At 43.4% G+C, this 21,778-nt stretch overlaps 1 protein-coding gene across 29 annotated transcripts in view; it reads right to left on the bottom strand.

Moving 5' to 3' along the window:
* MAGI1 (membrane associated guanylate kinase, WW and PDZ domain containing 1) overlaps positions 1-21,778 on the bottom strand; it is a 335,310-nt gene that overhangs the window by 56,318 nt on the left and 257,214 nt on the right. For 14 of the 29 annotated variants that reach the window (XM_038149644.1, XM_038149646.1, XM_038149648.1 and 11 more), the window contains 7 exons: positions 18,432-18,638; positions 15,399-15,609; positions 11,916-11,998; positions 9,030-9,068; positions 4,642-4,699; positions 2,366-2,454; positions 1,342-1,434 (listed from right to left, as the gene is read on the bottom strand). In XM_038149644.1, coding sequence (XP_038005572.1) covers positions 1,342-1,434; positions 2,366-2,454; positions 4,642-4,699; positions 9,030-9,068; positions 11,916-11,998; positions 15,399-15,609; positions 18,432-18,638 — 780 coding nt within the window. The remainder of the gene's footprint in view (positions 1-1,341; positions 1,435-2,365; positions 2,455-4,641; positions 4,700-9,029; positions 9,069-11,915; positions 11,999-15,398; positions 15,610-18,431; positions 18,639-21,778) is intronic. The other 15 variants (XM_038149645.1, XM_038149669.1, XM_038149670.1 and 12 more) reach the window with 6 other exon arrangements.

Genomic DNA, 21,778 nt, shown 5'->3' with positions numbered 1-21,778 from the left:
AGGCTGTGAGAGTGTTGCCAGGGGCACAGGGAGGGCTCCTTGTGCCCACGTCCCTGCCAGCAGTGCCATCAGGGGGAGAGATGGAAACCTCCAGGCATGGAAGCTACTGCAAATGGGGAGTGAGAGAAGAGCACTGAGAAAGGAAGAGGAAGGAATGAAAGAGGAGAGGAGTCATCAGCAGATACCAGGACATGTCACTCAGAGTGGTGCTGAGAAAGGTTAATGCCCTGCTCTAACACTGCTGCACAATTTTGGTGGCTGAGCTGTTGGGTGATGTTGAGCTCCCACCATCAGCCCTGCATGACAGCTCCTTTGCATTGCCATGTGTGGATGCTTGGGCAGCCCTTGCTTCAGCCCGACTGTGGGAAAGCAAAGGTGGCACTCACAGATGCCTCCAGGAGGAAGATCAGCATGTTGGGGACACTCTGAGGACATCTCTACACGCAGGTGCCTGGTGGTCAGGGTGCCATCCTCAGACTGCCCATGTTTTTTCCTTGCCACCAGGTTGGATTACTCTAATGTCCTCTAACACCCCTTAGGACTGTGCTGGGGGCTTTGGGTCCTGTGAAATTCCATGTCTGTTTTGGAAGGGCTGAACTGCTTCCTCCTGCTGCAGAGAGCAATTCCTGGCTTTTCCTGGCAGGAAAGGCTGCCAGGGACAGCAGCACTCCAGTCAGGCTTGCCTTCAGAGACCATGGAGTACTTCCCAGCTGCTCCCAGCTCTGTCAGGAAGAGGTATTCCAACCAGATTCCCCCTCTCACCTCCCCCAGGCTCTGGCTCCTGCAGACCAGGGCAATGCCACTCACTTGCTATGCAATTCAGATGTAGTCAAAAATAAGCCTACTTACAACCACTTGTAACCAGAGAGCACTTTACTGCCACAGGTACAAGTGGAACTCCCTGCCCTTGCTGACGACCTGACCTGGCAACGTTTCAGCTCATGCTGCAAATTCAGGAATGATTCATGTCCTGTCTGGTGAGTTATTTAAGGCAAACAACTGGTCTGTGACCACTGACACAATAAATAAGGTTGTAATAGCCCAAATCATCTGTACAGAAGTACAAACTCTGAGTAAATCCACTGTGTTTGAAAACTTGGAATGCTAGAGAATAACCACAATCCTCTTTTTGATGTGTGCATCAAATCTCATTCACCTCTTGCACTCAGCAACAAATGTAGTCTTGAAAGAGCTAGTGTCAAAATCTGGGAATTCAGATAAGCAGGCATGGGGCCTGGTGTGTCACCAGTCATGGAAATACTGCCCTTGTGGTGGTTGAGGGAATTCTCAGGAAAAAAAAACCTTGTTGCTCTTTTACAACTGGTTTAACAAGGCTGTTACCTTGTACAGGTGCTTCCCGAACTGCCTCTTGGTTGTTTGAAACATGGTTTGGAGCAGCGGGTGGAGGGAGAGATGGACACTCCTCTGTCCATTCTAGAGAGGGCAGAGAGGGAAATGTTACTGGTTTCACAACAGCACCAGGAGCTGCTGCATGTGCACACGCTGGGAGTGTGGGGGTCAAGCAGAGGAGAGGTGAGAAGAATGGCAAGAGAGGAAACAGAGTCACAGACAGAGGGAATACAATGAATGGGATGTCCAAAAACCAGTTCTGAAGGAGCTCTACATCCAGGTTAACTGATCCATCTGCTGGGACATCCTATCTCACATGGAAACTTGGGATGTGATTTGCATCTAAGTGGACTTGACATGAAATTGAAATCTACTCCCCGTGCCACTCATGGCATCTAAATAGAAGAACAAACCCAAATACCACAGGGCCCTCGCTGCAGCTGGGCTGCATTTGAAGAAAAAAAAAAAAAGTAAGAAAGAAAAAAAAGGGGCTGGGAGGGAGGAAAATAATTTTTTAAAAGTGTTTCAAAATAAAGAAATTACTTCAGATTTTGGAGCCTGACAACATACAAGGTCTTGGTTTAAGAAATCTCTCATGCAGGGTTTACCTAGTGCATATAAGAGCCCACTCCTCATCCCCTCTGGCAGCATGAGTCCCAGTGCAGACTGGAACAACACCAGCTACAGTGACTAACTTCATGGAGCAGACTGAAGAGGAAAACGTGTTTTAGCTGTCTCTGGGAAGTCTAGAAACTTTCCAGAAACAAAGGACATGCAAAGAAAAAAAATCTCTCCTGTTTAACAAGATAGAAACACTTCTACACTTAAGTGATGCAGTTTAGATTTCCTCCTTTGCTGCATCTTCTGAGCAGGACAGACACAGCCTATGCACATCACTTTGCCTTTACACCCTGAGGCCATGGAGGGAAGGACAAACACGGGCAGGGTGCTGCCACAGCCAGGGAGGACATTCCCCCATGAACAACCCAAACCCCGTGCCCTCAAGGGTGCCAACCTTCTGGAGGCTGTTGCTGTTGTTCGAGCTGCTTCTTCCTCTTGGCTTCAAGGACTGGGTTTTCATACTGAGTCTTCCGGTTGATGTGGCTGGAGGTGGAAGAGAGCAATGAATCAGGGAAACCCTTTGCGCAACAAGCAGGAATGAGGGCCAGGCACTGGAACTCCTCTTTCTGAGGAAAGGAGTAAAATACCCAACAAACCCAACAGCAGTGGGTGTGGAGCCAGGCTCATCCAGTTGTCCCAAAAAGAGTATTTAGGAAAACAAGCAGATATGATGTCTCGAGTAGGGATGGGTAATTCCTTCAAATACATTAAAGGAGTGATCTATCTGTGAAAAATGAGATTAAAGCAGGAAAGGCATACTGTCTGATTGCATTTTAAAAGACAGGTCTGTATCATCCCTGCTTTAATCAGATTCCCAGAGGTGCAGTCATTTCCTGGCTCACCCAAGTTCAAAACAAAACAAAACAAAACCAACCCCAACATCTGTCAGCGATCTGATCAATGCACACAGGGTGTCTTAAAAATATCTGCAGAGATGCAGGCTATGAGCTGGGCTCCAAATGGATAAAAACCTATCCAGAATCAGCCACCAGCAAATACTCCCAGTGGAAACCAGCATTTAGTGAAACTTCAGCTGTTTCCCTCAGGCAGCTTTTGAGCACTATGAGATGTTGAGAGCCAATATTTTGTACCAGTTCCAGGAAAAGAAAAAAGAATCAGCCCAGTCTCATCGTGGCAGACAAGACATGCACTCGACAGAGGATTCATCACCTTATTAAACCAAGTGAAGAGCAGCAGCCACAGATGCTGGGGTGGCAGGGGCAGGGCTGGGACTCCCTGAATGGCTCATCAACTGCTCAAGAGCCATTTTCAGTAGAGATTTTGCTACAGCAGAGGAACAGGTATACCTCAAAAAATATATTACCTTAAAGCCTGTCTTGGCATACAAAGCAAAGTTTACCATGAAGAGTAATTGCTATTATATTGTCTCCTATCCAGTATGCCTTTATAAAAAAACCCACATGAAAACCAACCACATTTTCAAGTAATTGTGACAGAAGCACTCCAGGGATTTATATTCAGAAATTTTTCTGTAAAGATCAATATTAAATCACTAGAAAAATATTTAACTTACTAAATAAAAAACAAGTTAGTGAGTTCTAACTCACTCACTGAAAAAGATTTCCCATCTCAAGATATCTTTGGAGAGCCAAGAAAAAACGATTACTACTTTAAAAATGATATAAACTTTTTCATGATGCAATCATCTCTCAATAAAAACTATTATCTAATGTCAAAGTGCCTGATTTGAAGGGACAGAGACAAATGCTAAAATTACAACCATCATGCTAGCTTAGAGACAGCAAGTAAAATAAAATTATTGTCTTATTGAAGTTACTTTTTGATTTAATTCCATCAGTAAAGAGTGCCACAAAACTAACGGGCATGTGTATATAAAGTGACAGGACAATATCCTGTAAAGATCTCCTGGCATGGCATTTAATAGCCAGAAAATATTCTTGATGTCTTTGGTAAATAAATGTCAAGCCTTAATTACACAGTTTGCTAACCTTGTTTCCCTAGGCACAGATGGTAGGGTCAGAAACGAGCCAAAGCAGACAGAAACTGTATTCCATGTCTACTCTGAGGGCTATCATAAGCCATCCTACTAGACAGGAGTATACACATAATTAAAAATTCATTTCATGGGGTCAGTGATGAAACAGAACTCCGATCTCTGCTTTCCCAAAGGAGCAATCTGACATGTCGATAGAGGAGAAGCTGCTCTAATTCCACAGAGAGTCCCATTAAACCTGTAATTCTATTCACAATCACACAGCCTGATGGAAGAGCCTCTGCCACGGCTCTTTGGTCACACCATCTTCTCCAATCCTCCTCTTCTGAGCCAGCTGGCTGGTGGATTGCTTTGCACACTCATTCTGTGACCACAGCACTGCACAAAGCCCACCAAACTCAGCTACATGCACACTCATTAATGTCCTCTGGATAGAAGTACTTTGTGAGGTGCTGGGGCTCCTGCACATCCCAGCCCTGGATTGCTCCTGCCTTCCCTGAGCTCACTCTGGGGTGGATGGGGAATGGCCACACAGGGCCCTATAACATCCCAGACCCTGTAACATCCCCCAGCCTGTAATGGGCCAGGGTCTTCTCCTCCTCCTTGGTCTGAGGTGCTACCAGCAAAGCACAGAGTGGGGTGCAGGGACAGCTCCTCCCCCCAACAGCCACCCCAGAGCAGGCAGCAGCACTTACTCTACATAGTAGACACCATATACAGGATCTTCAATTTTCTCCCAACCAGCAGGCAACTCTGGAAACAGAAAAAGCATTACTGAAACCTCCAAGGCAGGTTTTTTCTGACAGGCAGCTGCTCCTGCCCAACGTGCAAAACTCATCAGCAGATCAGACCTTGCTTTGGGTACTTTTCAGAATGATCACAGCCCCCTTTGGAGGGCTGGCACAGCATGACCCCAACACCCCAGCCTGAGCCCCCTGTGCTGGGTCAGCACATCACTGAGAAAACGCCCACACCGGTCCATGTCTGATTTGCTTTTTGCATTAAATGAGCAAATGCTCAATAAATTTCATGTCTGGGACTGCCTCAAGTGCCCCCCTGGTTTCTCCACCATGGCCAGTAGCCCTGGAGTGACCACTGCAGGGGAAATCAATGCAGGAAAGGCCAGGGCATTTTAACACCAACCCATGAAGGTGGGGGAGACTATGGCAAAAAACTCAAGCCCACTGACAGAGACCACTTCCATCTCCTGTACCAGGGCCGAGCCATTTATGCTCACCAGTGCAGAAAAGAGGAATTTTTTATTCCTTTCTTTGGGATTTGCACTGCCCAGCCATGAGCCCAACACAAGACCAGGACAAGGTGGATTTAACATGCATGCCAACATATGGAACCCACTCAGGAGAGGCTAGCACATGTGTGCATTTCATTGCACAACACTTCGTGTAAGAACACACACTGCCACAGTCACATGGAACAGATATTTCCTTCCTTTCATTACCATAATTGACAAAAAACTGTTCTGAAGATGAAATTAACATTTTAAAATGGATCCGCTTTTGTTGCTGTTGATTTTCTAGACTGCAGATACTTTAACTGCAATTAGTGAATGCAATGCAATCACTTCAGCATCCCACTGAGGGTTATTAAAGCTGTATGTGTTACTTAAGGGCCTGATCCTTGTGCCACTCATTTAGACCTCCACCACACCATGGACTGTGCACACATGGTCCCACCAGCTCTGCACATTCATTTAAATATAGAAAAAAAAAAAACATTGCTGGATAACACAAGTTCAAATAGCCCATGCAAAATCATTTGTCAAAATTTAACATGAAATTTGTCAACACTGACAGCAATCTATGTTTGTTCATTATCAAATGCAGAGATTTATTTCCATTAATGGCATCCATTGCTGAGCCAATACGATCAACAATGGCCCATTAATTAGAATAATGTTGCCATAAGGATAGAAATATCTCAAGACTGTAGAGGAACAGAATCTATACAAACACACATGGACTAATTACTCAAAGTTTATGTTTGTGTTCAGAATTGGCTGGAGATCAGATGAAATCAACTTTCACGGGTTTTGCTCCACATGTCCCTTATTTGCAGATAAAAGGTGGGTTTTCCGTTCTTATCATTATTTTATCCTCATTGTGTTTAACATCTTTGGATTCCTTGAGACATAAGCCATTAAATGCAAGCCAGTGCTAACTTTTGGGCATGAAAAAACTCCATGTTTTTAATCAGCAGATTGAACACTTCAGACTCAGATATTCCTTTACACCCTGCAAGTTCATCTGAGAAAAGGTCAGAAAGCTAGAGGCCAATCTTGAAAGTCTTTTTTTAAAGGGAACTCTCAGGTTTGCAGAGGAGTCCCAGAAGGTGAGAGCACCATGGGACTGGCTCCAAGAGTTTCTGTGTGATTCAATTACAACCTAGCATGCAGTTGGGAAAATCACAAGCTGTTGTTTCCACTTAGTTTGTTGCACTATGGTGAAGGCAGAATGGTAAAGAGATCAAGCTGAGGTGAAAGAAAAAAAAAAAGTCAATGAGGGAAAGGAGAAGTGATGCACAAATGCCTTCAAATGAGTTCCAGCAGTTTTCATGCTAAATATCTTTTGTCTGTTTTGGACTGCTAAGTGTTTTTTTATTTTTAAAGTTAAAGCAAAAAAAAAAGTGTTCTTTCTTATGTTCACAAAAGATTTTGATAGTTAATTTCTTTTTCTCATCTAAAGTGTTTTCACAAAAGATCAGAATACCAGCACTTTACTAACCCCATAAATGGCACCATGCCAAAATCTTTCCAGTTTACTATCTCTGCAGCTTTTTTAAAGGAACAAATCTCCATGTTTTCAGATATAACAATATACAAAACTGCAGCTTTTAACACATTTCTTGATGATTATATAGGTGCACTTTTCGACTCCTACAAGCTTCCAGAAGTTCTCTAAAGTAAAAGACAATATTCTCCATAGCCATGTTACAGTCTAGCTTCTCAGCTGCTTTAAATTATTCATCTCCTTTCTTTATCTCTCCTGCCAAACTGAAGATGACCCAGAGCATTAGATTTTATCACAAAGATGAGATTTCAAAAACCATTTTGCATCATTAGGAGCCTGAGTGAGCCATATGGTTTTTATTTTGGTACATCCATGCAGCACCAATGCATTATCAGAGCATGCATCAGCAGGTGGGTAAATGCAATGGACAAATATCTAATGTCACAATTTTAAGCCTTGGATAAGCACGTGGATTCCTGTTGAGATGCTCTACTATCCTGCCCTACATACAGAGGGGCTGGATGGATTCCTAAAAAATTACTTCTCCAGCCACCAGGTATTTTAGCTGCAGCCATGCATGACTGTGAAGGAGCTGGAGAGGAACTCAGCACACTCAGCTCTTACTGCTCCCTGTGAGGCCAGGAGGGTCAGTCCAAGCCATGTAAAATTCTGCTTTATAGGTCAAATTTTTGTGTCTGAAGAACAATCCCCTGTTAAAATGCAGTGACCTATTACTCCACAGCTCTTTGGAAAACAAGAAGTTGTGAAAATGCCTCAAGTCTTAATCTTCTTATATTTAGAACAGAAACTGTTGATAAGTTAAGGCACTAAATAGGTGTTGCCAACCAGTTTTTACTAACCTGAATTACTATAACGACTAAGTTTTTATGCCCCCATCCGAGTGTTGCTGTAACCAATTGAGTAATTTGAAAATTTCTTTACACTGCAACATTTGCACATCTCAACAGCATATTGATGGGCTGTGAGCTTAATAAAACTTATCTGCATTGAAACAAAGGGAAAACCTCATGATGTTCAAGCAGAACACTTGTGTATGTAAGTGCCTGCAGATCTGGGGTCAGGCCCATCAATTAATGAGTTTTCCTGCATTTATTTCTTCAGCTCTGCTCTTGCATTAGTTCCTGATAGCAGACCGAAAGAAGGGTAATTTCTGTTTAATATTGCCTCTAAATTGGCTTTTTTAAAACCTCCCTCTCATTTTAAGTCACTGGTTGTGAAGACCTTAGTGAGAACTCTTTGCAGATTGTTGATGTGCATCCACCTACTTCTGATGCTACTTGGTCTGCTGATGATCATTTGTGCAAGCTGCACATAACACTCATGGACCACTAAATAGACTGCATTCTTCTTTAAATTGTCATTTCTTTCAAATTGCTCTATGAGAAGTTAGGCATTTTGTTCCAGGCATATTATGCAGAAGAACCATTCGTGGAGCAGCGTTCCAAGCGCACTGCTGGCTGCTGATGCCATATCCATCACACAGAAGCAGGGAGCAGAATACACTTCCCTGCAAGTCATTACAGAAACCAGAGCTTAATTCTCTGGTAATACAATTCCTCCAGTATGCAGAACTATGAACTGTAACTATAGTCCTTTTAAAAAGCAATAATAGTCCTGGTGGAAATAAAATCCTATGCAACCTCTTATCCTTTCAGCTCTGCGAGTGCACTAGAGCATAGCTGAACAGAAATAACAACTACCTCTGCCATCAGTATAAACACAATGAGCACTGCTGAGATTAGATATCAAGACAGCATCCTTCACAAAGAGATGCAGCAAATAAAAGTGTACCACATCACTGGAAATCATCTGTTTATAAAATCACTGACTGAGGGAAAATTTTAAGCTGTTTCATTCACAAGCTCAGCTGAAGCATCCGATGTAATATTTAAACTTTCTGAATCACACTTAGCTTCTACTGTCTGGGAAATATCTTGGGCCCCAGTGAAAAAGCATCATGAGCTACTTCATTTCATCTTTGGCATCTATGAGCTTTTTCCTGGAGCTAGAGATGCCACAGGAAAAGACCCCAACTTCTGCAGAGTCCAGGACAAAGTGGCTTTGAAACAACTTTGCAGGATTGGGGCTCTCTAGCTTTCTTCAAACTCTGAATCAGTAAGAAAAGCACTGCAGATCTGAAGCTAGAGAAAGATAAATGCTTTGTGTACTGGGGAAGTTTTGCTGATAAATTACTCCTATTGAAATGAAAAAAAATCCTGAAAGATGCAAAATGATACAAAGGAGAAAGTAAGTAATTAAAGGCTCAAAACAGTGCAGTTGAAGTCAAATATTAAAATGAGAGATGGATGATTTACCTAGTTCACTGTCCAGTTCCTCCGTGTGCACCCCTTCTTCTCCAAGGGAAGAGCAGTAAATGAGACAGAAAAAATTAAAAGAAAATTTCAGATACCAGCCCCAAGCAAGAAATTCCCTACAGCAAACAGCAGAACCAGCACTAATTTTCTACACACCGAGCCCAAGCTTCCCAGTTAGCACAGTCCAGTGATCAGAATATTGATGGATCTGATGCAGATAATGAAAGAATTTGTTCTTGCACTCTCAAAACATCTGCATCAATGGACTACTTCCACGTCATGGTTTGATATGGCAAAGTCATGAAATTGTGATGTTCTCACTGTGGTGAGGCTTTTCCCTCAGGTCCACACGGTCTGACCTTTGCAATCTGTTCTACAGACACATGGATCCAGCAGAAGGCCAGACCTGGACACCAATCAAGGAATCTGAGAGGAAAACCTTGCACCTAAACAAGGACTAACGTAGCAAGGTTTTCAAGAAAGCCTCTAAATTTATGTGCACACAAGGTCCAACAGACTTCACTGTCCTCAGCAGATTTAGATAGGCATGAAGCCTTGTTTAACTGGAGGCACAGACCCACAGTCCAGATGCACTGGTGGGTGAGGCACAGACAGGAATGCACCAGTTTTAGCAGGACACCTGGGACAAAGATCACATAATTTTTCAAAGACACAAAGCCATCAATATTCGCTGTTGCTCCATTTATCATTATCTGCTCCATATTCATAAGTTAACAGTGACACAGATGATTAAAGAATTGCTTGGCCTATAAATAATAATAATGCAGTCTGAAAATGAAAGATGGTGACAAAACCAGAACAAAGATGGTAAAAACAATCTTAGACCCAATACAGCAAAGTTTAAGCCACATAAATGAGTGACAGAAGCAACCAGAGGTTGTAAGATTGAAACATCTGGACTCCCAAAAAACTACTTCTGTGACCTCTTTGCAAAATATTCTATCAAAGCAGTTGTTTGGGACCATTAATGTGAAATACAAATTGTAATTTCCTTTGATAGCCTAAACAATGGGAAGCAAGTAAAAACTTTGTTAGGGACACACATCCTGATGAAACAAAAGCACAAGGCAGCTAACTGCGCCCAAACAAATTTGAAGCAATATCTAACATTAAAAAAAATCCATAAAGAGGGTGGGATGAGCCTGGCAACTCACACACACACACACACACACACACACACACACACACACACAAAAAACAAAACAGAGGAGTCATCCCACTGACTCTTATGGAATGACACACAGCAGTGACCCTGCTTCTACAACATCCAGCTTCTACAACAAAGTAAAACTGACCTTCTCTCCTCTCTGTTTTTTGAAACATAATTATTCTTATGTGCTAAGCAAGATTAGAGCAGCCAAGCAAAGCATTGCAGAGCACTGCTGTAACTATGAAGCAACTGGTTTAACTAGTGACTGTTAAAAATATCCATTAATGAGCAACTTGGTGAATGAAGTGAAGGGGTGTGTGGGAAGATGAAATTAGCTGATTTTAAGGAGTTGATAAACAAAGATGCCACTGCTCTCCAAAATGATGAACTCAATGAAATACAATAATACCAGCTGTATGTTTCTATTCCAAATTAAACAAATTAATCCAATGCTCGCTTTATAATTGCTAAGAGGACAAGAGAAAGACTTTCCCTTCTGCGAGGAGACTTCAAACTGTGTAACAGAGGAGCTCAGTCACCCTCTGCAGCCTTGTGGTGCTGGCTGCTCCTCGCCTGGCACATCCCTGTGGTTTGAGGGTATCCTGCACTTTGCTCTAGCAAATTGGTGACCTGCTTCATCACAGCAGCCTAGACTGCAGAGGTAAATTCTCACACCCTGCAAAATCTCCCAAGTGAAAGATAGGAGAGGTTGAAACACTACTACATGTGTAAAAACAGTTAGTAGTTCTGGAGGCCAGAGTTGAACTAACAGTGAAAAGGGATTGAGTTGATTCTTTTCTGAAATAAAATTGTGATTTTTATTAAGATGACTGACACCAGTAGGAGGTTCATCATATTATGAAAACTGATTTTACAAGGACAACACCAACACTGATGAAGGAAACCCTTCCATTTTTAAGAAGTGTCTACCATGACAGACCTGTATTAACCAAGATTATGTATTTCAATACCACCATCTTTCCTGGTCAGTAGACCAAAATTCCCTCACAGGTTTTCCCAAACATTTAAGTTATTTTCATAATTCACTTTTTCTTCCAGCATCTCATAAGGAGGCCGGGAAGGGACCTCCTTTAGCAGTCCTGCATTTGGCTGCTCTGGATCGGACAGTGGCTTGCATTTCCAACATCTCAAGGAATACCAAATCTCAGCGCAAATTTTCAGTGTCAGAAATCTACTCTTTTCAAACGGAACTCGTTTCAGCAATCACAACACTGCACAGTCTGTCAGCATTTAACAGCACAAGTGAAGCAATTGAGTTATTTCTGCTCAAACAAGGAAACAGCAACATAACTCTCTCAATCCATGTGAAGCAGGCGGTTGAAGCGGAACACAGCGGAGCACGCAGAGACTCAGTCACTCCCTCCCACACAGCGATCCAAGAAGCAAACATGTCAGACAGCTTTGAGTCTTGTTCAGCATCAGTGACTTTTCAAATGCCTTTGCAAAAACAGAGGCCTCTTACTTGTAGCACCTCCTTGATTTTTATTAAATGATCTGGCACCTCAATGGCTGTTCTACATTCACAGCGATTTTACAACATAATGGACATTGTCTCTTTGTGCTTAGTAATAAATCTTTTTTACATTTTTAAAAGTCTTTCTGAATACTAGTTATTAGAAAAAGAGAAGGAAAGGAAACAAGTCACCTAGGAATGGACCAAACACAGTATTATGTCTCTATTTTTAGTCTCTTACCATCATCTTCACATTCTTCTAGAGGCTTCTGCTGTTTGTTCAGGCACCGTGGATCTAGCCAAGATGTTGTTTTTGTGTTATGGCTGGAAACCAAAAATGGAAATACAACCTTGGTTAATAAAGCAGAGTTGAAGTATCCATGACATAAAAGTATATATCCTCTTTATTATTCAACAGAATAGGGCATTATTCTTGAAATATGAAGGCATATTTTTGATTCAAAGAAGCAGCTCTACAACTGGATGTTGTGCAAACTAGTTGACCAAATCACAAGAACTTTGGCATTGAAAACACAAAGGTAACAAGTAAAAATATACAAATCAGCACTCCTGACTGGAAAGAGGCATGTGAATGCTGCAATATTACAATATTAATTCCCAAATTTTTGTCTTTGGTGGCTTGTTTTTAATTCCCAGACTGTCTCTGAGCTAAAGGCAGAAGTTTCCCTTCCTCACTAAATTATGCAGTGAGCTTTGTTCCTACAAAAGACCTTTGACATGTCTAGAGTTGACCCAAGCATTAGTCAAAAATGGTTTTGACTGAAAACTTTATAATTACACAAATAAAAATGTTCCATCCAAGCCTTTGATGGAAGTTGAACAGCTTTACTTTACTTTCAACTCTTCCTTTCTACAAGTCCCCTGACAGCCTAATGATGCCAGTCCCAGCGGTGAAGGTTGCATAGTAAACAGGCTTAAAATACATTTTTCTAGAAGTTATTTTCTCCCATAATTTCATTTGCATAAGCAGACAATCTGGTAATAGAATGCCTCCTCTACAACCCGGTGTCATCTTAGACACAACCTGCTAAGATATCCCTCCAGTCCCTGAGGTATCACTTATCTAGCTTAGCCTCTAACACTGCTTAACAGTTTTAAGTTTCAATACTGTAGTAATGCTATTTACTTCTCCTTCAAGGTCTCAAAGAGGTTTACAAACTGAATTTTAGCCTGACAACAGTCTCATGAGGGCCACGATCCCTGAGGAATCGACAACCAACCAGCAAACTTGTATTGTACTGGAAGAAAAGGGGCCGGCCCTGCTCCCAGGATCTGAGTGAGTAAATAAAAGGTCCTTGTTTTACACATCCTACTACCCAGCCCTCCCAAGGCAGGATGAGCAAATGTATTTAATCCTTATGTGTGCTTCAGAGCAATTGATCAGCATCTAGAAAACTGAATGGCAGAAATTCAGCAAGTCAGGAAATTAACAAAAATAAAGCAGAGGGGCTCTGCCACCTTATTTATAAGCAAGTCTGCAGTCTAGCTGAGAAGGATGGTGGTGGGAGGAGAGCAATAGAATATTTGCATATTTCTTGCAATTTTGTACTCGCTAAGCAAAGGCTCACAACACTGTAGCTTGCCGAGGCACAGAAAATTTAGTTAAACACCTTTCAGATCACACTCTCAGGTGGAAAGGATTGTGTTAGACCTGTAACATGCACAGGTAACAGGGGACTGGGGCACACTGAGCAATGAAAATCCCAATTAAAGCACCAGAGAAACATATCTCAAGAACCAAATTGCTCCAGCTAGATCAGGATTGGTTATCTGACACACAACCCTGGCCCCACTGGACCTGCACTGGTTCTGTGCTGCCCCTTTCAACACCCTGACTTGATATCCAAAGCACCACGGATGCTGGAACAGACATCTGAGCCAGCTTGGGTCCACACTGCTCATTAGTTCACTTTCTAAATCTGATACAAATCAAACTAAATGGTTTCTAGGCTCAGGTTGTCCTTAGAATTAATGGAACTGCAGTCATTCAGTGCAGCATCCACACCAAGAGGTTCATGGCCAAAATCAGCCCCATGGGAACATCTCCTCAAACCTCCCTGCAGGGAGGGAGTGGCTGCTGCTACCAGAGCTCCACATCACACAGGCCTATGTTACAGGCTGTGTTTTCCCAACACATACACGATTCTCCTGACAAATTATTTAGAGATGCTGCAGCCCTGCATTGTTCAGAGACCACAGATACAGCAGCCTTGGGGGTGGGTTTGGGGAAATCGGTGGCAGCAGCAGAACCCCCGGTGGAAGCACCTGTGAGGAAGGACAGCAGGGGCCCCTGTGGGGTCAAAAAGGGGAGCAACTGACTGCCTGGCTAGCATTTACTGCTCATCATCTGTGCTCCACCAAGGAGGAAAATGGCAGGCTGAACAGGCTATTAGGCTGTTCTCTATTTAAAGGGCAGAGAGTACATCAAATAACGAGGCACCCTGAGGACACAGTGAGGGGAGAAAGCCGTGCTCAGGGTAATGTACTCATCCCGGTTTCATCTGATGAGAATTTGCATTCTGCCTTCTTCTGACCTTGTCTTACACTCAGGGACTGCTGGAGCCTCTTCAGTTAATTCAGAGTGGCCTGGAAAATGGCCTTTTTTAGAGCAGCCCTCTCCCAGCTGAAGAAGGGCTGCTGTGGTGCCCTCAGTCATCTCAGCTCCTCAGATCTTCTGGCAATCTTTTTTCATGTGTTCCCATGCCACTGCAGCCACGAGAAAACCTGCTCTTGAACCTTCCCCTGGCCCTGTCCAAAAGTCCCCTCTCCTGATGATGAGGCAGGACTGCTGCCCTCCCAGCCCTGATCCAGTGTAACTCTCCACAGGAGACAGGGCTAATTAACAGAGGAAGTTCTTCTGCAGTAACTGGGCATTGGCTTCTGGTAGGGTTTCCACAACTGCATTAAACAGACCATCAAATCCAAAATCAATTCCTCAACCCCTCTTCTACTTGGCAGCTAAGGGTTTGAGTTTCAAAGGCTAATTGAGTGTTAATGTCTAGCTAAACTCTGTGCAAGACATCTCTTACACTAACAGCTCCTATTTTATAAGTTACTCCTACCTCAATAAATTTAGACAAGTATAATTTGAGGCTATTATTTATGGCATGAAAAAAATCAATATCATCATAAATCTGCTGACAGCAATCAGCTCTTAGACAAAGATTGCAGAGCTTGAGGTGTTCCAAACTTGCTGTGCCTACCCTGCACTGAGCTGTACCTTTTGCAAGCCAATGGAGAACATCAACACATTTGGCCCCTTTGCTGTGACGAGGGGGCAACACCCAAAGTCCATCCCTGTCTCTGCTGCACAGGACTGGAGTGCATCCAGTGCATCCAAAGTCCACCCCCTCTGCTGCAATATGCACAGAATGAAGTCCCAGCCCTTCCAATTAGGAGCTTTCATTCCACCCGTGAAAACAACTGGCCTGTATTTTATAAGTGTCTGTTGCTTTTGTAACTACCCTCATAAAACAAGCAATTCCCTCTGCCTTGGAACTCAGGAGTAATTTGGATGTTAATCCAATCAGGAAAATGCAAACCCCCTTCAGAAGCAGTAAAGAACTAACAGCTCTGCAACCTAACTGTATACACTAAATATTTAATACACACACGTACACACACGAAACGCGCCCATGGAGGTTTACTTTATGCCCAAAGAGAGGCAGAGAGATGGAATTAGAGCAACAAAAATGTGCTTTACTCTATAAAATAGACTTCTCCGTTCTCCGTGTAGGCCATCTCCCAGTTTTCCGGCAGAGGACCTAGGTTATCCTCGGCAGAAGGAGGTAGGTATTGGGGGAGGCTCTGAGATGGGTCCGTGGTGGGGACGTGGGTGTGCCTCTCAGTCGTGGACGGTGGGGCTGCCTCTCTCCCGCTATGCGCGTTGTGCTCCTCTTGGTCACCAGACTCTGCTGCGGAACAAACACACACAGATACAAGTGACAATCGGTCCTTTCCTTCCCTGCTTTGCTCCTCCACGTTTAGCCTGCCAGTTTTCCTCTCCTTGCCTTTTAATTCACGAGACACAGCAACAGATGGAGCGAGGGCAGAGCCCCAGCAGTCTCTGAGGCAGCAGGGGCGAGCTCTCCTTGCCCACACACACTCTGCCAGCCAAACAAACCAGGAGCTGTGATCAGCTCCAACAGGCCCTGCTGAGGTACCAAATTCCTCCAAGCTGAAGCCAGGGCTCACTGGTGTAGAGGAGTTCAGTGAGCTTTCAAGCAGGCTTACAGGTTCACTCCTGCAGTGCCAACTGTGGGACAGGATTAGGAGGATAAAATTTCTTGTTTGAAGAATGATCAAAAGAGATTTTACAAGTGCAAAATGTTGCCAGAAGCTCAAAGTCAACAAGCTAATGGTGAGTGTCTTCAGTGTTATTTTAAATTAAAAATTAAAATGAATGTCAGCACTGTACCATGTGTCCACATGTTGCTGCTCACTAGTGCCCGTTCTTGCTGTCTGAGGAGGTTTATTCCAAGGCTCATCTTCCAGTCAAAGTCAGTCAGGAGTATTTTATGCTGCATCTGGCCCTTCTCCCTCTAAGGAAATATTTCTGATTCTTGTATCCATGCAGCTTTCAGCTGTATGCATGAAACAATGCTGCTCATCCCCTCCCATCACTCATGACAGTAAATGCTCCCCAAAAAACAGGTCTGTGCCCTCACTCCTTCACAGAGAGGTTTTGGCAACAATGGACAAATGCTAAAATGAACCCTGTGTCCACCAAAGGGACTTTCTCTGTTTGACTCGTGAAGGTGTTGAAAATTTATGGCAGTACTTCCACATCCCCTGAGAACATCAGTACAAGCACAGCTTGACAACGCACTGAGCAAAAAACAGAGATCAGTGTCACCCTCTGCCAAGTCCCCAAAGGAGTGGGGCTGAAAGGGCTTCACAGACAGAACTTTCCCTGCTCTCCACACCAGAGACCATGGACATCTTCAGCTCACAGCCCACAGCCCTGGAAACAGCTCCTTCATTATTCTAGTCTGTGGGCTGCCATTACCAAAAGAGAAGAACACTGGGAGGAACAGGAAGAAAAACATCTAGACTATACCAGTACCCTCAGTGCTTGCTTTTCAGCCCTCCTGGAGTTTGATATTTTTAGGTAGAAGATGACAGCATAAAGAAGCGTGAAAGAACCATCGCCAGCTAAAAACTGAGAGTACAAACATGCCAAAATCTGGAAAACACAAGTTACCCAGAGGTCTCCTAGGGAAGCAGGAGCATTTCAATATGGCTAGCACACTTTCATGTAAAATAAGCGTAAGGAATCACTTTGGTATATGAGAAATAACTCTCTTCCTGATTCTGTGCTCATTTAATGAAGGCAAGGGGCCAGAGTGTGATAACGTTGTGACAAATGAGCTGCATCTTCCAGTATTTCATCTTGCAAAGAAAAACAAGGAAGAGAAATGATGCTCAAGCTACTTCAGGGACACCAAACTGAGATGGGCAGAAAGGAAATCAAATAACAGATCTCCCACCACCTTCTTCCCAAAATGAGATCCTGTGACAAAGGCTGAGGCTGCTGTCATGTCACAACATGTGAAAAACCACCCTCGGTTTGTCAATGAGCTGGCAGCAGAGACAGAAATTCCAACCTGGGAGAAATGAGGCTGGCTAGAAGCAATTTGAGTTGGAAATGGAGTAGGTAGCAGCCAAAGAGAGTACAATCCTCAAAAGCCATTTGATAGTTTGGCCTGCAGAGGACCAAAACTAAATCTCAGCCTAAATCCTTTTAAAGATCCAAATGTTAGAGCCAGGATATTGGCAGGTGGGAACTGGCAGGACAGATCTTCTAGTCAGAAGGCTGGGAAAGAAAATTTTAATGGTGATAGAAAGTGATCAGAGGACAAAGGACTGGGCACCAGTTAAGGTGAGCTCGCAAGGCAAGCAGCTGGGAAAGACTTGAAGGTATTGATAATACTTGCTCAGTACCTGCCTCAAAAGGAGCCCTGAAGATGAATTCAGTGAAACTGAGCTGAGGTAACAATGCTCTAAGCACTAAGAAATACTAGGCCTGGGGACATGGGGAAGAGCTCTTGCCCCTCAGATTGTCACAACCTTCCAGTAGATTTCTGTGGAAACTCAATGGATCTCCAATGGTGTTTTAGTCTGAATCTGCCTGTACAGCCCTTGACTTGAGATTGCAAAAGTTTCCAGTGATCTTTCAGCCAAAGCCATGGTGGGAACAAGATCTGTGTTCAGCAGGACACAAGAGCTTCGTGAAATACAGAACTTGCACTCATGCTCCAGATCCCATTCCTGCAGCACACAGCACTCCATGTGCTGGAAGGTACCTGGAGAAGAGGACCTAGGACAGTAACTGTATGTGATGGGCAGCTGTAGATGCAAGGTAGCATAAAGGACAGCAATATTTTTAGGAAGGAGCAATGATTAATTCCAAATGTAAACCTGGTTGAGTAATTTCATACTGTTTGTAACTGTCAACCATAGCTCAGTTGCTCCCTGACCTTTCTGCAATTAATGGATTTGAACTTTACCACATTTCTGTCTCAACCAGTTCAATCCCACAAGGCCTTTTTGGAAAGACCCAGCTGTGCATGTGGTTGATCACACCTGGGCATCTGCCACTCAGGTGTCAGCCAGTTCTGTTTGGCACTGACAGCTCTGCAGAAAACACAATAAAAAAAACACATCCTCTTCAAAATACCCTCCAGAAGCCTTCCCCACGTATTCTAACTGAAGGACAGTGGTATTTTTGCTTTACCTGTGAAGCTACTGCTCATTTCAGGTACATCATCCTCTTCCTCATTCTCCGTATGCACTATGCCAGCATTTTGCATATCATTGTAAGACTTGGTTCGCTTTGGAGTCGACTGCTTGGAGCCAGACTGCAGGTTTTGCAAAGCATTGGTGGAAGTCACTTTCCCACTGAGGGGCTGGCTTGGAGGCTTCGGCGTTCCATAATAGTTACCTAGGCAATAGAGACACATTTGCATCTTCAAAAGAGAACAGTTTACAGCAGTAAGTTTTCTATTTCACTTTCTTTACAGTTCCATTAAAATTTCCGTCCCTCCCCACAGATAAGTATATAAAGAAGCTAACACGTGCCGTTCCCATTTTTGGGGGTGCATACTTCATCTCTACAGCAGACACAGAAATATTTCTTGCCTTTTTAGTTATTCTTGTCGAATCTAAAAGGAGAAGCAGTGGTTGTATTGTTTAGGTGCACTGAGCGTACATGGGCTAAAACAAAAGGCAGTCATGGTGAATAGCAAAACTTCATCTCGTTACATCTGAATTTCAATTAGTAGCCTTTTTACATGTGTGCACCCACACAATGCTGTGGCAGATCTGGAGTGAGCCCTGCAGAAAATAAAAAATTCATGACTGCTATCACCAAGAGAAGTGATGAAAGGCTCGGTGGCCTGCTTTAGTACACAGGTTCTTTTAGGGGGGATGTTGCATTTGGAAAGCAAACACTATTTTCTCTCTAAAAGGAAACTTAGTTAAAAGAGGGAAAAGTAAAGATACCACATGGCTTTGTTCGAAGAGGAAATTCAGCAGTTGGGTCAACTTGGGTAGAAGTGGAGATGCAGACCTTAAAGCTAAGCTTGAAGGGACACAGATGCACCCGGGGTTATGCCAATACATGCTCAGAATCCACCACCAGCTGTGATGGAAACAGTGCAGAGTGCTTGGGCTGCCTCCCTGCCATTTTAAGTGACCACGGAAGAGACACAGAAGAAGTGCACGCTCATTCATGCCAGCACAGCACAGAGGTATTTCACTGGCCCTGTTTCACTTCACCTCCACACCACAGCACTGCTTGATTTGTCCTAAATATCTCCACAGCAACCTCAGGTCTGGAATCTGTTCCCACAGCACTGGGCATTACAGGAATTCAGACCCACAATGACCTGTTACATACAACAGTTTTATATAAAACTACCCAACATTTTTCTTTCAGGAATTACTGCTAATTTTTATTTGCTGTCTTCAGATTCCAAGGGTAGACCGAAAAATTTTCCCCATGCCCTTTGACACGACAAAACACAAAGGATGCCCTCCCATATAGTTCAATTGTGGCAACAGTGCAAAATTCTTCTCTAAAACATACATTTATTTACATTCTTAATTGATTTCCACATGCTACATATAACCTGAAAGCATTATTTTTCAATTTTTCAGTACATATTTTCTCAGTCACTGTAGAAGAAGACCAGGTTTGAGACCATCTAAGGAACCTGAAGGAGCACAGGTCCATGGGAAGTGATGAGGTGCATCAGCAGGGAACCTGGATGGAGTTGCTCCATCACTTTCCACCATATTTGAGGAGTTGTGGCAGCCTGGTGAAACTCCCACTGACTGTAAAAGGAAAAAGACAATCCTTTTCTTATCAATGGAGGACCTAGGAAGAGGCCAGCCAGCCTCACCCCTGAGCCTGGCAGGATCATGGAGCAGCTCCTCCTGGGAGGAGGAACACCAGGACCCACCAGGAGCTGGAATCACCCTGACTTGCACTGGCAGAGTCCATCTGGGAAAAGGAAACACCAGCAATCATTCCTCCTCACTGCCTCCTGTGAGGTGAGAAGGTAGAAAAGGTATTATTTCTCACAGAGCTGAGGCCCAAGCAGCCAGAGCAGCTCCCACCTCCGTGCTGTTACAGCTGGAGCAGCAGCACGGCCACACGTGCAGGTTTGTCTGAGCAAGGTGTGCTCCAGCCTGTACACAGGGACGTGGATCCAGCTCCACGGGAGCAGCAAGGCTTTCATCTTCTGCTCATCATCTCAGAATCTCAAATGTACATTGATGCATAATTTATGGGGAGAAGGAAATTACTGCTTCTGGAAAGAGCCTCTAATGGGTACGGAGGCTCCACAAGCAGGTTGCAGTATCTGCTAGAGAAATAATTCTTATGCTCTACATACTGCAGAAGTGTTTTATACAAAAAGAGGTGGAATGAGGGAGAGGGAGTGCAAAGGGAAAATACAAATGTAGGTGGGCAACAAAAAAAGAAAAAAAAAGAAGATAATTAACCTTGCTCCCATCTATCCTCCTTCTCATGAAGAACAACACTGCTCTGGGATTTTGTAGTTGTTTGGTTGTTTGGGGTTTTTTTTAGGTTGTTGCTTTGTTTGGTTTTCCAGAGGAAAAAAAAAAGTTTTCTAAGGATATTAACTGCTAAGCAGAGAGAGCCATGTGTGTGTCATGCACATGAAAATTACTTTTATTTATAGCTCTGCACATCACTATTTTATGCAGAAGTTATTTTGGGTATGTTTTAACTGGTTAAATTCTTTAGGATGGATGCAACAAGGAGGATGAAGGGGATATATAGACATTGATAGTGTGAGTTTTATTTCCCCTGGACAAGAGCAAAGCACAGATGGCACCATCCCTCCTCCAATTATGGAGAAATGTATGATTATATCTTTGAATTTTGTTCCTCTTCAGTTCCTCTAGCAACAGCAAAGCTGGAGTTCCTACCAGTCCACAGAGAGCTGTTCCTCAACAGAAAAACAGGCTTCTCTGAAGTAGTTCAGGTTTTCTTACACCAAAATCATTAGTCAGTTTTCAAACCAGCCATGGCTGTTGGTACTAACATTAGTGAACAATTACTCTCTACCAAGACAGTGTGCTGTCTTAGAGGATCCCTGTAAATATAAATGAGCATACAAAAAGAGCAAATAAAAATTTGGAAACTGAACATGGCTCTCCATGTGTGGGGTTTATGGGAAATGTAGCCACCAGGGCTGAACTTTTCTTTTTTCACCACAGGAGGCAGATTAAGCCTGAGTCAATATTCGAAAAAATCAGAGCTCTTCCTTCAGATTCCCACAAGGACAAACAGGATGGGGAAATAACCCAGCTCATGAAGAAAATCTTTAAAAGAATGCTTAAACCCATCTTCCAGGTGACATGGAAAATGAGAGAAAATGGAAATGCTATCTTTCCCTCATGGATGCAGTCAGCCCTATTTCTCTTCTCCAAGCAGTTATTTTTGAAGACATGGCATGTGGGCCTGGGCGTGGAAGCAGACACACTATTGGGGGGGACTGGTAAAAATAATCATCAAACCTCATGCTTCATCCTCAAAATTGGTTATAGAAA

Source organism: Motacilla alba, chromosome 12, assembly GCF_015832195.1.
Source record: "Motacilla alba alba isolate MOTALB_02 chromosome 12, Motacilla_alba_V1.0_pri, whole genome shotgun sequence".
NCBI lineage: Eukaryota > Metazoa > Chordata > Aves > Passeriformes > Motacillidae > Motacilla > Motacilla alba.
This window is presented reverse-complemented; position numbering and strand designations above follow the sequence as displayed.